The 17,185-nt window shown below is 50.2% G+C and overlaps 1 protein-coding gene across 3 annotated transcripts in view; it reads right to left on the bottom strand.

Moving 5' to 3' along the window:
• Positions 1 to 1,076: 1,076 nt before the first annotated feature.
• Positions 1,077 to 17,185, bottom strand: part of USP53 (ubiquitin specific peptidase 53) — a 50,206-nt gene continuing 34,097 nt past the window's right edge. For all 3 annotated transcript variants that reach the window (XM_084883394.1, XM_084883395.1, XM_084883396.1), the window contains 4 exons: positions 15,991 to 16,684; positions 14,990 to 15,066; positions 5,669 to 5,759; positions 1,077 to 5,006 (listed from right to left, as the gene is read on the bottom strand). In XM_084883394.1, the coding sequence (XP_084739520.1) occupies positions 4,046 to 5,006; positions 5,669 to 5,759; positions 14,990 to 15,066; positions 15,991 to 16,684 (1,823 nt within the window). In that variant the 3' untranslated portion in view covers positions 1,077 to 4,045. The remainder of the gene's footprint in view (positions 5,007 to 5,668; positions 5,760 to 14,989; positions 15,067 to 15,990; positions 16,685 to 17,185) is intronic.

The raw sequence follows: 17,185 nt of genomic DNA, 5'->3' as shown, positions 1-17,185 counted from the left end.
AGCAAGGGGAGAATTTTAGAAAAGAATTAGAAGCTATACAGAAAATGCAGGTCTACAGATTACTGGCTGTAAGAGTCCAGCTGAAGTTGTAGATTGAGTGGGCCCCTCTCTGCCTGGCTGCCAGAACCCTGGAGAAAGTATGTAGTAGCCAGTAGTGGAAAGCTAATGGGCAGCTCTTCCTGCCCAGTGCTCCCCCTCTTCCTTTTAAGCTCTTGAACTTCTTAAAATAGGACAGTGTGTTTCAGTCCTTTATTTATTATTGGGGTTACATTAAGAATACTTGTGGCCAAAACACCTTTGTTTTTATAATTACTGTAACTGTTCAGCAAAATCAGCATATTTATTCATTCAACAAACATTTGAGCACTTGTAAGACAATGCCCGGAACAGCCTCTTGTCGAAATTAGGGACGTTTGATGTATGTGAGTTGCCTACATTTTGGGGGATATGCCCTCTTTCAAATCAAGGCATAGATCTGGTGAACTCTGTGTCCTCTACCGTTCAGGATGGCACTTGGGGTACAGTGGGATCTGTCACCTACAGGTTAACAACAGTGCCTCCAGGCACCGTTGATAGTCTGAAAAAAACCTCTTGGGCAAAGATTGTAGCATCAGAGAAACAGACCTGAAATTTCCTTGCGTATCCAAACATTGTATGAATTGTTTCTGTGCTGCTGGCTGGTAATTTTGTCCAATAAAGTTTATTGTGCAGCTGACTGGTCTGATGTATACATGAGGCTGTGACAGGATGGAAGTTCTCATGTCCTTGCTTACGGTTGTCACACATGGGCTTGCACTGCATACTACCTTTCCGTGCCTAAAATCAGCCTCCATCCATCGATGGCACCTTTGAAGCATTTCTGTACGGGTACACGGAGGCTCTGAGCTGGGCCTGGCTGTGAATGGCACCAGAAGTGGCAGGTGAGGCGGAACCTGTCCTCCAGGTGTTGAGTAAGAAATGGCACTACCGCTGAGCTGTGGCCTCAAGCAGTGCCGCCTTCTCAGCCTCCACCCTGGTAATGGGACGCCAAGAACGCTGGCACACTTGCTACGGCAAGGACAAAGACACCACAAGAATGACAGCAATATGACTTTAATATAAATTTCACAAGCTTAAAAGTAAAACGATTGTCCACAACCATTTGAAATGAACTGGCACATCAGCAATTGTGAGGAAGGCCGTTAGCCTCGAAGTGTTCGGGTGTGAAGGTCTGCCTGTGCCCAGCCTCGAACTGCAGACTCAGAGCCTGTGGGTGCCGAGGGTCAGGAGGGCATCGTGTGGATGCTGCTCCAGGACACGGCTCATGAAACTGGCCATGGGCCACAGCCGGCCCGCTGCCTCTCTTTATAAGGCCCATGAGCTGAGAAAGCAACGGGGGAGAACAGATTATCTCCTGACATGTAAAAATTGTATGACGTTCAAGTGTCAACATCCACGCTTCCCTGGCACACGCCTGCTTCCCCGCGGCTCTGGTGGAGCTGAGGAGCTGTGTGCCACCAGCCCTCATCACAGGCCTGGAGTGCTACCTGGCTCCTCACCGAGCCTGCCAGCTCCCGTGGGGCTGCTTCCGGCGTCACTGCCCTTTCCCTTGGGAGCCTCCCGTGATGACACTTGGTCAGTGATGCTCCATGTCCCCTGAACTTTAAATTTCACATAAAATACATAATCCACATGGGGGAGGGGAGAGAAGAAAGTTCATGAATGCAAAGATCCAACAAAGAACAGCTTATCTAAAAAAAACTCCCAAAAATTTGAACTGGAAAAACTCATTTCACATGAAAATAGAATATTTGGAAGACAATTGGTTGCATTATTTCAAAAGTTACCATAGTAAGTTTATAAGCGGAAGACACTTATAAAAAATAGGCACCCTAAAAATAAAAATTGTACATGTGAATTAGTTACTAAGTAAGCACTCAAACTGTGTTTGGAGTGTTGGATCACATAGAGACGAACGGCCATTTCTAGCCTGTCCGAGCTGGTACATGACTCGGGATGTTCCGACTGGACAGCACTTAACGAGCCAAAGGGGACATTTCTAGTTGATGTTTAAATTCAATTGTGAGTGTAAATTCAAATCTATGAGATTGTTGTTAAATATCAGAAATTGCTTTAACTATTTCAAATAATACATCTCAACTGAACATCTTGATCAGTAGAATAAAAACCTACACAAAAGGTTTTGAGAGCCATTAAAAATACTTGAAGCTTGTTTTCTAGTATTTTACAATGTTATAAAAGCACTATTTATATACACTGACATTTCAAATACAATTTTACAAAGTTTACAATATTTACAAATGCTCCATACTCAGTCACGTTAAAATAAGCTTTCTTAAAAAAGATAAAATTTAATTCAGTTGATATTCAAGTATTTCTAAATGAAGAGAGGTGATAATCACTGTCATGGTTAGAAAAGACTATTAAAACCCTTCTTGGTGGAAGACAACTGTAAGATTTGAAAACTGGGTAAGTTAGACTTTTATAAGCAATTACTTCCTATTTGGAAGTATTGTTAGTCATTTACACTTTGGAATACTTTAATTTTTGGAATTGGTCAAAGTATTAAATTTAGTCGTCAGCTTGTAGAGTGACCAAGTCCGACCTATAAACTACCATCGGCAAAGGCAAGAAAAGCTCTCGGTGTGTCGTTCTCTGAAGTGGACAATGTGAAACTCAGCTGAGCCAGTGAGGTTCCTCAGAACAAAACGACAAAGTAAAGTAATGGTCAATTAAAGTAACTCCCACTTGTGAGTTCATCGTGATAATGGAAGATTATTTTTTTTAAAAAATAGAGCCTTCTCCATGAACGTAGTTAGGGTAAAATGACATTTCATTAAAATTAAACCCTCTAAATCAAAGGCAACAATTTTATCTGGAAACCCAGTAAGATTTTCAGATATAAGAATCAGAAAATCAATAAAACAGGCTGCCATCCTAGATTCGGGAGAGATGATGGCAGGGAAGTCCAGGCAGTCACAGTGAGGTCCCCAGGGCACCAGGTCAACTGCCCACACTGGCTCCTAGCAGCCCACAGTAAACCTACCCAAAGTAAAAACCGTTCACATTGCATACAAAAGCTTAAAAAAGTAACACGATAAATAAATACTAACGCTAAGTACTTTATTATTTTTAGCTTACCTGGCTGAAGTATTGTTTATTGATACGACAGTCAAAGGCCAAATTGATGTTAACTAGGCATTCTGAAGATGAGAGTTCTAGGAGCAAAATTAAGTTTCTCCTGTTTTGACCTTGAGTATTGAATGTAAAATTTTTTTTATTGCCCAGCAATGTGGCTCAGTGGTCGAGCATCGACCTATGAACCAGGAGGTCATGGTTTGATTCCCAGTCAGGGCACATGCCGGGTTGCAGGCTCAATCCCCAGTGTGGGGTATACAGGAGGCAGCCGATCAATGATCCTCTCTCATCATGATGTTTCTATTTCTATTAACCTCTCTCTTCCTCTCTGAAATCAGTAAAAATATATATATATATTTTAAAAATGTCTTTATCATTAAGGCTTTTCCCCCAAATGCTATCAATTTCATGAGTCGGTATTTTCTAAGACATGGAGAGGTCACACGTAGCCAACTATCCCAGAAGTCGGAACCCATGGGAAGGCGAAGTGTCCTTTGGCCCCACGAGAAAGTGCTTGTTCAGAAAGCCCAGCCTGTTTGCCTGCCGAGTACACCCCCGGGCACTGTTGCGTCAGCCGGCGTAGCCATCTCCACGCACGAGGTCTGACTCTTCTCTCGGGGTTCTACAACCTCAAACAAAGGGGCAGGCTCCATTTTTAGTCAGCCACACCATGCAATAAGTGACTTTTTGCACATCCCTGATTGTCTGTTTTTCGAGGCAAGCCAAGATGACTCAACGGGATTTCTAAAACACAGTAAGTTGATTGTCTCGAGGTACAACGTACGAGAGAGTGTTAAAGTGACGGATGACTTGGAAACAGCACAGCTTTAACCTCATGGTTCACTAAGTGCGGTCCGTCCATCTCCCCGTGCTGTGATGGCCTGAGCGTGAGGCTGCGGGTCGTGGTTCACCTGTCACAGTGGACGCTGGGCTTGTGTCTGTGCTCAGGAGGGCAGCTCGTCCCGAGACTGTCCGGCTGCGCAGGTCCTGGGGCCGAGTTCCCGCAGCCGGAGCCAGAGCTGGAGCCGGAGCCGGAGCCCTCCGGGAAGCAGAGCCTGGGCCGCTGGTGGTACTTCAGCCTGTACGTGTCAGTCATGCAGCTGTCGACGGAGAAGTAGGTGGTGAGGGAGACGGTGTCCCCGGGCCAGGCCGGGCTCCGGTCTGCTGCTGGTTGGCACGGAGCAGTGCCACTTGTACCCAGGCCTGCTGGGGCACCGTTGGCCGCGCTGGCCGGGTGGCTCCGGGGGGCGCCCACGCGCTCTCGCGCTGGGACCGGCTGCTTGGGCCTCTCGTCCCTGGACGGGGCGCTCGCCGTGGAGCCCGGTGCGGCCGCAGTCCCAGCACGGAGTGGCGGAGGGCCAGCCGAGTGCGCTCTGGGCGCCTCTGGGGGCCTGGCGTCTGGTTCAGGGCCGGTTTTCCCCGGCTGTGGCACGCCGGGCACAGCATACCTTTTTGGTGGCAAAGGGGGGGGTGGATTCTGGCAAGTGAGTGTTGGCACCTGGCAATCGTCGGCTCTGTGAGTGGACGGAGCCCCGCGGCCCCTGGACGGGGAGGACTCTGGGTGACACAAGTCTGTGGCAGTGCACTGCCGGGCGAGGGGGGCAGCTCTCCCGGGCACGGGCCACACCGAGGCTGGTGAGACCTCATCACTGCTCGTTCTCATTCCAGAAGCAGCACTAGCATCAGTGGGAGCACGTAAACCTGTCCCCTCGGAACTGCCTCCATCTGGCCGCGCGGGAAACTGGCCCTCGCTGTCCTGTTCAAGCTTCTGCTCCCCCGTCGAGGGGTGCTCACTGGCTGCGAGGTCCCGGAGGACAGGTGGGCCCGGCGCAGGGAGCAGCTTCCCGCTGGGCTCGCGTCCACGGGGCCTGAAGTGGAAACACAAAGCGAAGCTACAGCCCCATGTGGCGGCATGCGGAGCGGAGGAGCTGGCCGCTCACCTCACCGCCCAGCAGACACGTTCGGCGACTTCAGGAAGATAGTCCCAGCAAACACTTCCTTCCCCTCAGACACTACCCAACCAGCACTGCAGAGTTCGTAGTAACGGAGGGACTTTAATCTTGACATGTAAGCATAGGACACTAATTTAAAATAATCTAGTTCACCAAGATAACGTCTACTTAGGTAGTAATTAACATCCAAGGTGGAGATAAAATACTTCTGCTCACCTGGCCATTTTTATCATGGGCATTACATAGTGATGAGGAGCTGAGGCTTTGCTAGGTAGACGAGAGCTGCAGTCAGGTTTGAGCTCCCTACTATGGACAAATTACTTCATCTAAGTCCCAAATCTTCTCTTGCAAAATACCACCCACTTTGTAAGGATCTATGAGGATTGAAACAACCGTGTAGCACCCGTGGCCCCTCTCCTTAGTATATGTCCTGCTAGCTGACCCCAAAAAGATGGGCATCACCATGCTGCAGACCACGGCTGCGGGTGGCAGTGTGCACTGGGCCTCTGGTGAGCACGGCATTCCTCTGATGCACCCCCTTAGGAAAAGACATTACTGTTCCCAATGCCTCTCCTTACCTCTTTATCACAGGGGTTTTCGTTTGTGGATGGGATTCCGGGTCATGAGACCTACAGCCTACTTCCAAGTTCTTGAATTCTTTTCTACAGCCTGGGGAGGGAGGTAAGGGGGAGCATTAAAAACTGTCCGATTAACAAGCAAACGGATTCCTCAGCACTCAGCTCAAACAGCACCTCTTTTCCGGCCCTTTCCACAGAATGGCTCTTCCCTCAACGTGTTACCACTTCCAGTGTCAGCGATGCCTGAATTATGCTCTTCTCCCTGGTTGGGCACGGCCTGGGGCCCGTGTCTCAGGTGCCCGTGTCCCACGTGCCCGAGGCCCACCGCTAAGGAGGTACAGAACCCTCACTTGGAAGACGGAGGGCTCGGTGGGAGCCTGCAGTCACGGCTGACCGGGCCCTCAGCCGACAATGCCGCTCCCTTAGCACTGAGGCCACAGGACTGATTTCCCTGCCTCACAGGTAGGAGCACCCCGGGGGCCACGATACACCACCACCACCACCACCACCGACTAACGCCAACCCTGACCGCCCACGTGGGCTGTGAGAAGTGGATAATAATGACTTTATTGACCCTCTACAACTGAACACCATTTTTACTGAAAATGATGACAAGTGTGGATTATCAGACTTGGTTATTTGGCAGAAATTTTCTTGAACGTTAAAGAAGTGAAAATATGACTCCAAGAAAACCAACTGGCAGTGTTTATTGCCAATGATGAAATTCAAGCTTTTAGATCAAAGTAAGACTTTTGAAAAACTTATTATCTACCTCTGTGAGTTTTTTATCTTCCCAGTAACTACAAAGACTTTCTGCTAAAGTCGGTGGGGATATCAACAAATAGGGTTTAAAAAAAGATATATAAAGATAGTATCAAAATAAGACCTGAGCAAGGAGGCATGGAAGAGACTGACATACCTCGATGTGGGGGTGGGGGGACAAGAAGAGACACCAAAGAGCTTACATACTCATATGCACAGCATGGACGGCAACAGGGTGGTAAAGAACAAGGGCGGAGGGGGGTGTAAGGATGAACTATTCCTAAAAAAATAAGTGTCAAGGACTAGAAGACTTACTTAATTTAGCAAACCAATAATTCCAAATAAAGATCATGGCTGTTATAAAACCATGTGTGAGTAAAGTAAGACATACTTTGAGTAAATATTTAAAATGTTTGGCCTAATGCGTACCAGAGCAAGTATTGATAGGTATGACCCAGAGGTCCTCGGTGTTTTGTAACAATATAATGACATGCGGTTAAAAGGCTTGTAAACCACTGCTCTCCATTCAAACAGCTGTCTTCCTAAGAGCTCCGGCAGCCATGCCCTGAGACACTCCCCTCTCCTGCCCAGGAAGGCAGGCGGCCCAGCGACGCTCCGCTGCGGCCAGGCGGCAGTCACACGGGGCTCCCGGCGCCCGGAGCCCTTGTGCGCATGTGCCCTCAGTACAAGGTCATCCACAGCGTCTGTCTGACGAAGCTGGGCCGCTGGTTTGAACATCGAGTCTCACGATGCACTTTAAGGGGCTGGTGCCCACACAAGGTAAAATACATGGCATCAGCTTGCATTTTCAACAAATTGCCTATAGTCTGTACCGTTCTACTAAGTTTTTGTATTCTCCTTATTTTAGGTGACCTTTTCATCATGTTCATTTATCTCAATTTCCTCTCCTCATGCACACCAAATTAAAGATCAAAGAAAATGAAGCAAAGGTATTAAAACAGAACTTTATTTTTTAAACAATAATATGGAACTCTATCATAGATGCCCTTTGTCCCTAAGTTGATCTTCAGGGTATATGTATAAAAACTACCCTGTCCCTCAGAATTCAGGTGGAATCCATACTTGATCCAAACATCTAAATATTACCCTACCAAAAAATCTGTATTTGACTTTGATCAGTTCTGCAAGTTAAATCCTGAAGCAGTTCCCAAGCAAGAGCTGTGTACTATTCACGGGATTTAATACTTCTCTGCGACGCTGCTCACACGTACTGACACCTCCCGGCGGAATGGGGAGGCACAGGTCTGGCTCCCACCAGACCAGGACGCTCTTCACCTGTTACTGGTTCCCAGGGGCCAGCTGTGTCTAGCACACGGAGGACACACAATGGAAATCCACAGAACCAACAAGCAACTGCCTGGGCAGCCCCCCGTCCTCCGTGGCCCAGCTCCCGGGCCCGGGCCAGGGAGTGGACCCTGAGCCGTCTCTGACCTCCCCACCTGTCAGGTCTCCACCGAGCACCACGCTGGCGCCGCCTGAATAAAAGGGTGTGACGCCCCCAGTCTTAGTGCGGAAGCGAGCTGCCATACGTTTTTTTACCTTCCGCCACCCCAGACAAAAACTAAGCCTCCCCCCCTCCCCTGTGCTACTTTATGGTTAAAAAGTAATGTCAAAAGAACCTGGCTAATTTTTCAATATTTAAAGCCTAAAACATTTGTAATTTAAAATTACATTATAATTTCCTACCCATTTTGATATTAACTTTAGAATATTTATTTTGCTTTTTAGCTTCACATAATTTCAAGTCTAACAGACTCTCACACACACACACAAGAAATAAACAATTCTTAAAGAACGCTTTCCTTCTGTCCAAGTGTCCACACCGCCGGCAGCAGCGGGCAGCAGAGCTCTGCGAGGGTGTGGAATATCAGTCACTATGGCAAGCATTCAACCCAGCGGTCTGACTTCAGAATCCCACTACCTTAAAAATAGGTGCGTTATTTTCCTCTCCTGCTGACAGACATCATGTGTCTTTACGGGCATTTTGGCTCCAGGTTCTTTGCAAATCTAAAACAGACCGACATTAGCACTTGGCACGGCTGATGTCAGGGCAGAGCACTTTAACTAAAAATGCTAACTTTGATGCTGCATACAAAAAAACCAAAGCCCAGCAGTCAGGAACAGACTTACGGAACCATAAAACCAAACTGCCCTCTCGCTGTCCGGAGATTTCAGAATGAAGAGAAACACTACTGTTACAAAGCCTAACCATTCAAGAGCAGGCATATACTACTTAATGACCTGGTCTACAATGATAAGACATGCAAATATGGTCTGAATACTTTAGAAAAAGCACAGAATTTCACTGGATAACTATTTCTGCCTACATTTATCCTGCAGGAATGAGTGGCTACTTTTTTAAAAAAAATTTTTATTGATTTTTTACAGAGAGGAGGGAGAAGGATAGAGAATTAGAAACATCGATGAGAGAGAAACATCAATCAGCTGCCTCCTGCACACCCCATACTGGGGAAGTGCCCGTAACCAAGGTGCATGCCCTTGACCAGAATCGAACCTGTGACCCTTCAGTCCGCAGGCCGACGCTTTAACCACTGAGCACAGCGGTCAGGGCATGAGTGGCTATTTTACCAACACTCCCAGGGAACTAAATATTGGGATGATACAAAATAAAAAGACAGGAGTTGGAAACTTTTCTCACTGGAATTACAATTTAAACAAAAAGTAAATAATGCTATTTTGCGACAAACTTAAATTTCAATACCAAACGCTTAGTTTTAAAAACGACAACAACATGTGGTGGTGCTGTGTGCCATCACTACCCTCTGCAGTCAGGGACACTCAGAAACAAAATAAATGTGGCATCACAGGAACCAGTCAACCGGCGAAAGCACCTCCTCCAGATACTCTCTGATGCTGCACGAACAGCCATGCCCTGGGGGAGGGCCCTTAGCCCAGCCTGCCCCCTCAGCCCAGGAGCCCTCAGGGGAGGCAACCAGCAGATCACTCCGTGCTGCTGCCACTGCCGGCCGCCGCAGCGGCCTGCCCTCGGCCCTCGCAGCCGCCGCAGCTTTGTCCGGAAGGACGTTTGGCTGTTCGGTCTAATTAGCATAGTATGCTTTTATTATTATGGGTTGTTTTCAATACACTGCAGTTTTTTGGGGGGAAACCTCAGAGAAAGTGAACAGGCACATGTACAAACTCTTCCAATGAAATTTTTTTTCATTTATTGATTCTGGATTTAACACTATTAAGGGTAGTCTCTTTCACAGTATCAACAGAGTGGAAGTAGACTTTTTTTGTAGTAAGAAATTCAGGGAATTAACAGATTTTTTAAATGACAGATTAACTTGTCATTTCCAAGATCCAGATTCTCAGCTTGAACTAAGGCTGAATTCTACCCTCAACCGAGACTGAGCCAAGGATTGCTGACTCCAAAGTTGGTGGCAAAAGTTTTCTGAAAAGCCTAATAATCCCTTTGAGACTTATTGTGTATGATCTGTAATAGCTGAGCATACATGACTGAGCAGATACCCTCCGCTCCGGGAGAGATACCACTGGGTGTGACCTCCTGCAACACCCCACTGAGCACAGCACAGGGAAGGAGGCCCCGTGTCCTCCCACCAGGCCTGCTTCCTCCTCGCTCCCTCCAGCTCTCCCTCCACACACCTCGCCCTGGCCATCCTGCCCCGCCCAGCTCCCGCCCTCAAACCTCCTCCTCCTAGGGCATCCTTATTCCTTACTCCTGACGCGATTGCCAAACTGAGCTCTGGCCTTCATTTTCCTCCTCCAGACGCTGCTGGGCTGTTCCCAGCCAAGGTTGGACAGACGTTGTAAAGCCACATCTCTACTTCCCTGTTATTTACTTTCAATTCTACTGGGAATACTTTTTATTTGAAAATAGAGGCCTGGTGCATGGATTTGTGCACCGGTGGGGTCCCTCAGTCTGGCCTGCAGGTATTGGGCCGAAACCGGCTATCCAATATCCTCCGAGGAGTCCTGGATTGTGAGAGAGCACGGGCCAAGCTGAGGGACCCCACCAGTGCACGATCAGGGCCAGAGAGGGGCTGCAGAAGGGCTCCATGGCATGTCCAGCCTGTCTCACCCAATCCCAATTGGCTCAACTGGAATCCAGCAGCAAGCTAACACCACTGGTCAGAGTGTCTGCCCCCTGGTGGTCAGTGTGCATCATAGTTACCGGTGGAATGGTTTAACGGTTGCTTAGGTACACACACACACACACACACACACACACACTAGAGGCCCTGATGCATGAAATTTGTGCATGGGAGGGGGGATCCCTCAGCCTGGCCTGCACCCTCTCCAATCCGGGTTCCCTTAGGGGATGCCTGACTGCTGGTTTAAACTGGCAGTCAAATATTCCTCTCACAACCTGGGACGTCAGTTCCTAACCACTCACCCTCCTGCCTGCCTGATCACCCCTAACCACTCTGCCTGCCTGCCTAATTGCCCCTAACTACCTCTGCCTGTCTGCCTGATCACCCCTAACCACCTCTGCTTGATTGCCCCTAACTGCCCTCCCCTGCCAGCCTGATTGCCCCTAACCACCCTCCCCTGGCAACCTGATGGCCCCTAACTGCTCCCCTGCTGGTCTGATCACCCCTAACGGCTCTCCCCTGCCAGCCTGATGGCCCCTGCTACCCTGCTGGTCTGATCACCCCTAACCACCTCTGCCTCTGCCTCAGCCCCCTGCCACTGTGGCTTTGTCAGGAAGGAGGACTGGACAACCAGAAGATGTTCGGTTGACCCAGTCTTTAGTATAGATAATTTCAGTGAGTTCAGAAAAGTTGAAAGATTAAGCCCTGTACCCTTCCCAGATACCCTCTGGTGAACATTCCCCCTGTGGTCTAACACACGTGAGTGAGCACCAAGAACACGGCCTACTTCCCAATGCTTCACTTTGCTTCACGTCTCATGTCCTCCAGCCCGCTGGCTCTCGGGCATCCCTGAGGACCACTGCTGAAGTGGACATCTAACCCTACTCTGCTCACTGTGACCCTGACCCCTCAGGAAGCTCCCCAGGTCCCCTAGGATGACCCCCTGCTGGGTATTCTCAGCCTTCCCAGCTACTCCTCACATTTTCCCAACATGACTCCTTCTCCCTGTCCTGGTTCACCTTTCTCACCCAGCAAACCCCACTTATAAGTGGAATCTAATGAACAAAATAAACTGATGAATGAAAGATCCTTCCTTTCTTTTTCTATTGTTTGCTTCCACAGCTCCAGTTCTGTTGAGTGCTACAGCTCATGCCCATGCCATTCAGCTCCCATACGTGCTGACGAGTCCAAATACAGCATCTGTCCTGAGATCTAGGCATACATCCCTAACTGCCTAATAAATCCACTTCCCAGGCCTGGGCAGGGGCACAGACACCCAGGGCAGGGACGTGAGCAAGGCAAAGCCAGTAAGAACCATGGGTCTGATGTGCACTGAATAAGAAATTAAAAAAAAAATTTTGTAGGGTGTCTATACTTCAGTCATGCTTTATTTTAGATGGCACTATAAATCCAACTCAGTTCTTTTTTTATATTTATTTTTAAATCTTTATTGTTGAAAGTATTACATACGCCCCCCATTCCCCCCCCCCGCCCCGACCCCTTCTAGCCTGCCCGCCACCCCCGCCCCAGACCTTCACCTCACAATTGGCAGTGTCCACGGCTTAGGCACATTGCACACAAGCTCTTTAGCTGACCACTTCCCCACCACCCACCCTCCCCCGCCTTCCCTCTGAGCTTCCACTTCAGTCTGTCCTGTGCTTCTATGTCTCTAGATTTATTTTATTCATTAGATTCCACATATGAGTGAGATCATGTGATACTTGTCTTTCTCTGAGTGGCTTATTTCACTCAGCACAATCTCTCCAGGCCCCTCCATGCTGTTGCAAAGGGTAAGAGATCCTTCTTTTTCACAGCAGTGTAGTACTCCATGGTGTAGATGTACACCTGCTGATGGGCACTGGGGCTATCACCGCACACCTGTCGGAATGGCCGCAGCAGCACATCAACAAATGCCAGGTGCTGGCGAGGATGCGGAGAAAGGGAGCCTCGTGCACTGCTGGTGGGAGTGCAGACTGGGGCAGCCGCTGTGGAGAGCAGTATGGGGCTTCCTTAAAAAATTAAATATGGATCTGCATTTTGACCCAGTGATCCCACTTCTAGGAATATAACCTAAGAAACTTGGAACACCAATCCGAAAGAATGTGTGCAACTCTATATTCATAGCAGCACAACTTACAATAGCTGAGATCTGGACATAGCCCAAGTGCCCATCAGCAGATGAGTGGATATATTTTTATTGATTTAAAGAGAGGAAGAAGGAGGAGGAGAGAGAAATAGAAACATCAATGAGAGAGAAACATCATCCATCGGTTGCTTCCGACAGCCCCCTACCTGGGATTGAGTCCTCAACGCAGGCATATGCTTTGGGAATTGAACCGTGACCTCCTGGTTCACAGGCCACGCGGCTGGGCAGAAATGATTTTAACAGATGCAATCTGTGTAGCTAAACAAAAAGAGGACTGCACACCCATCAGGATGGCAGCCATCAGAGAGCCCGGTGACATGCGTGCTGGGCGGGTGGAGTGCGGCGCACCGCGGGCACAGCAGGGCGCTGTGGAACGGCAGAATGGCTTCTCAGGAATTAACCAGAACGACCACAGGGCCAGCAGCCACTCCGGGCTCTCAGGCCCCGGCCCCGCGTTCAGAGTGCCGCTCCCAGTGCCACAGACGGAGATGCCCCGAGCGTCCGACAGCAGAGAGTGGACAAACAAGAACGCGTCAGGTCCCACCAGGGAACACTATTCCGCCTAGAAAATATGGCTGCTGTATGGCTGAAGCCTGAAGACATTGTGTGAGGTGAAGCAAGCCAGCCACAAAACAGTCAGTTCGATCCCTTTTCTGAGGTGCCTGGACTAGTCCAGTTCAGAGACATAGACAGCAAGGTGACTGCCGGGCAGGGTAGGGAGGAGGGGAGGGAGGGTTGGGACGGGGAGTAGGAGGGAGGGAGGGATGGGGACAGAGTTTTAGTGAGAAGATGAAGGTGGAGGTGGGGAGGTGCAGGCTGCAGAACAATGTGAGTGTACCTCATGCCATGGAGCTGTCGCTTAGAAAGGCTATTAGAATGGCAAACGTCCTGCATATTTCACCACAATAAGAATTGTCTCAGCCCTGGCTGGTTTGGCTCAGGGAATACAGCGTTGGCATGCAGGCTGAAGGGTCCTGGGTTTGATTCCAGTTAAGGGCACTTGCCTGGGTGGTAGGCTTGATCCCCATTAGGGCGTACAGGAGGCAGCCAATCAGTGACTCGCTCTCCCATTGGTGTTTCTCTCTCGCCCTGCCCTCCTCTCCGAAACCAATGCAAACATGCTGAGAACCCTGTTCTAAGGGCTGCCTGCCCTCTCAGAGCCCCGGGAAACCCAGGCACACTCTCACGCTCTCACTCCTGGCTGCAGGCCCCGACCTGTGCGATACACTCCGGGAGGCCAGCGCCATTCTGCCAAGATCCTGCACTGGGGTCATTGTTCACGCTCCCCACCTCGCCGTGGCCTCTGGCCAGCCCTTCCTGCAATACTTGCTCACCAGACGTTATCAGACTTGTAAAACAGGCGAGACATTTATATGGGAAAGGAAGGTTATTTCCTCGGTATCAGTGTTTCCTTCTGATATTATACCCTTTATGCAAACAAAATAATAGCACTTAACCACATTCAAAGTTTGCCACCTGAACAATAACCTCCACAACAGCCTTCAGGACGATAAACACTAAAAACAAGCTTTAAAGTTTGATTTTTATGGCTATTCTTTATTTTGAAAAATTAAATCCCTTTTAATCCTCTGAATTTTACCATTTCTATTGTCGGTTCCTGCAACCTCAATGGTAATTGCTCATGGTTCCTAGACACCGTGGGCCCCTCGGCAGCAGTGCCGAGTTCTGTACATGATACACCCCCGACCCCCCCGCAACATCCTTGGCTTCCGGGCCACTACTCGCTGCTGACAAGGCACTGGAGTAACTCTCCCCCCTGCCCACTGTTTCCAGAATGAACTTGCCACGCAGCTGCTGACCAGTTTCTCTCTGCCCTGACCCTGTGGTAGACACCAGGGTGTCGTGCAAGCGGCAGCTCATCGTCCGGGCCCTGTGACTGGTCCCTCCCTCTGCAATCAGGCCTGTGGCCGAGGCCTGCCTGGCCAGTGCGGGGAGTAGGCGAAGCGTTAGGAACAAACACGTGATTTTCTGTGCGGGGTACCCCCATCCCCATAGGGCGGTGATCAGAGAAGCATCAGTACCGATGGGGTCCTGTCGCTGGGGCCCGTGATCACCGGGTCCATCAGCAGGCTGGCGGTCCTGCACACGACATGAACCACACACACTGCGCTAGGACCCTGTACCCTGGACTCTGCTGTCCTCCCCGAGCGGACACTCCCCTTCCTGTCTCCTCAAAGGCTCCCAGCACGGGCTCCGCCCACTTCCACCTCAGGCTCCCAACTTCTCAGTGACGGGACTGCTTTAGCTTCCTTACTCTTAGGACCACAAGTGCAATCTATGTGAATAAAAGCTTACCTTCCAGGTGGCTTTTACTCTGCTGGGAGGTGCCGTTCACACGCTCTGTATTTCGGTTGTTTATCTTACTCTGGTCACTAAAAAACAGAACAAAACACACACCAGACACATCAGCCACCATGAATTACTATTTCAGTTTCCTCTGAGACAAAGAAAGAAACAACACCCGTTAAGCAATGGCTAACCCATACAATTTCACTTACCTCTCAGCAGACACTCACAGCCCTAGCACTTCAGGGCAGAGCAGGTCAGGGCGAGGAAGGAAACTTAATCTGCCCAATAATTAAAACCCAAGGCTACGAAGCCCTGGACCTTTCTCCCTCCCTGAGCAACCCCTTCCCAGAGCAATTACCCTGCTGACAAAAAGTTCCCGGCCATGGTAATGGAACACGGGCAGCTGGTTTCTGCAAATCTGGCCTTTTAGTAATGCAGGTGGTAGAACACCATCTAATATCAAATTGGAATGTTGTGGATGAATTAAAAGCAGAAACAGTCGCTAGTCTGACCCACAAAGCCAGCCGCTGAGCAGGCTGGGGACAGGGTTCCCGGGACAGCAACAGCACACGCTCAGTCACCGAGCACAAACCTACGGCCTGGCTGCATGCTTCGCTCTGAGGAAAACCACGCTCCACGGCAGGGGTTGTGACAGCGTGAAATATCCCCACTTCCGAGTCACACATCAGAGAGGGAGAATAGCCATGAACTAGTTGGAGGAATTAAACCACCCACTTAAAGCTGTGCTTTGCGCCCTGGGGCATCTTCCAATAGTTTCCAACGTGTTGACCATGAGAATGCATTCCTCTATCTCCATTTCCTACACAGCTGTGTGTGTTGGGATCGGAAAGAACTATTGAAAATAAAAACTTGACATAATGAACAAAGAGTGTCCCCGGGGGTCGTTCCTGTGAGCTCACGCTCTTCCCATCACACCTCACGAACCCGGACTTTGGAAACCACTTCGAATAATTAACGAGAGCCGGCGGGCTCCATGCCTGAGCTACCTGGGCTCCACGCTCCCGGCGCCCTCCCCGCCCGGCGAGTCCAGGCTGGCCGAGCCACTGCTGACGTGGTCGCTGCTCTCGTAGCCGGACTCGGTCCTCGGCCCCGGCCACGCGTCGGCAGGGACGCCCGTGTCCGCGAGGCCTTTCCCCGGGCCCTGGAGGGAACTCCTGCTGCCCAGCTCCTGCCGCGCTTCGTCCTCGTAGATGGTCATCAAGCACGTCTGCTGGGGTGGCTCCGTGGGCCAGCGGCCGGGACCCTGGTCCCTGCTGCCCCTGGGGGGGTGGCTGGCGCCGGGCTTATGCCGCGGGCTGTGCTGTCTCCTCTCGCTGTCGCTGAAGACACTGTCCACGTTCAGCGCTTCTCTCATGGGCTTCCAGCCGCGGCTCCGGCTCCTGCTGCTGCTGCGGCAGCTGCTACCTTTACCCCGAGAGTCCAGGCTGCTGTCTGTCTCGTACCCGGGGCCACTGTCGCCCTGCACCGGGCCGGACAGGGGGGTCTGCTCTGCTGGACCCGGAGCTGGGGGCCTCCCCATACTCGGGCCCTGCGCAGGCGCCCGGCTCGGGGTGGGGGGGGCCTGTCCGCACGGACCCCGCCTCTGACTGGGTGACGTGGGGCGACTGCCGAACTGCCGGAAGCCGTTCGGGGCAGGAGGTGATCCTGGCTGGACACGTGGCAGGTCTTCATCCAGCGCATCTTTAAAACAAAAGGGAAAGACACACACTACTCTCAGGGCCACTCTGTCACAAGCCACTCCCACCCAGATTCTACCATCCAGAGCTCTAGTCCTGCGCTAACTGAGGCATTTATAAATTAAACTAGAGGCCCAGCGCACGAAAACTTGGGGCCTTCCTTTCCCCGCTCCGCACCGGCTTTCAGCAGGCACCCAGGACATGGGCTGCTTCCCTCAGGCCGTGGCTTCATCAGGAAGGATGTGCGGAATGACATCTGGTGTAATTACCGTTTTACCTTTTATTATTATAGATGTTACATACTGGTTTTTTAAATTATCTCTAAAGTAGATCATAGGATAATTTTTTAAAAAACAGTATTCAACCTCATTCATGGTTAATGATTATCTTAAAAAACAAAAATATGCCGAAACTGGTTTGGCTCAGTGGTAGAGCATCGGTCTGTGGACTGAAAGGTCCCGGGATCGATTCCAGTCAAGGGCATGTACGTTGGTGGCGGGCACAT

Source organism: Pipistrellus hanaki, assembly GCF_964339955.1.
Source record: "Pipistrellus hanaki genome assembly, chromosome: 5".
Lineage (NCBI taxonomy): Eukaryota > Metazoa > Chordata > Mammalia > Chiroptera > Vespertilionidae > Pipistrellus > Pipistrellus hanaki.
This window is presented reverse-complemented; position numbering and strand designations above follow the sequence as displayed.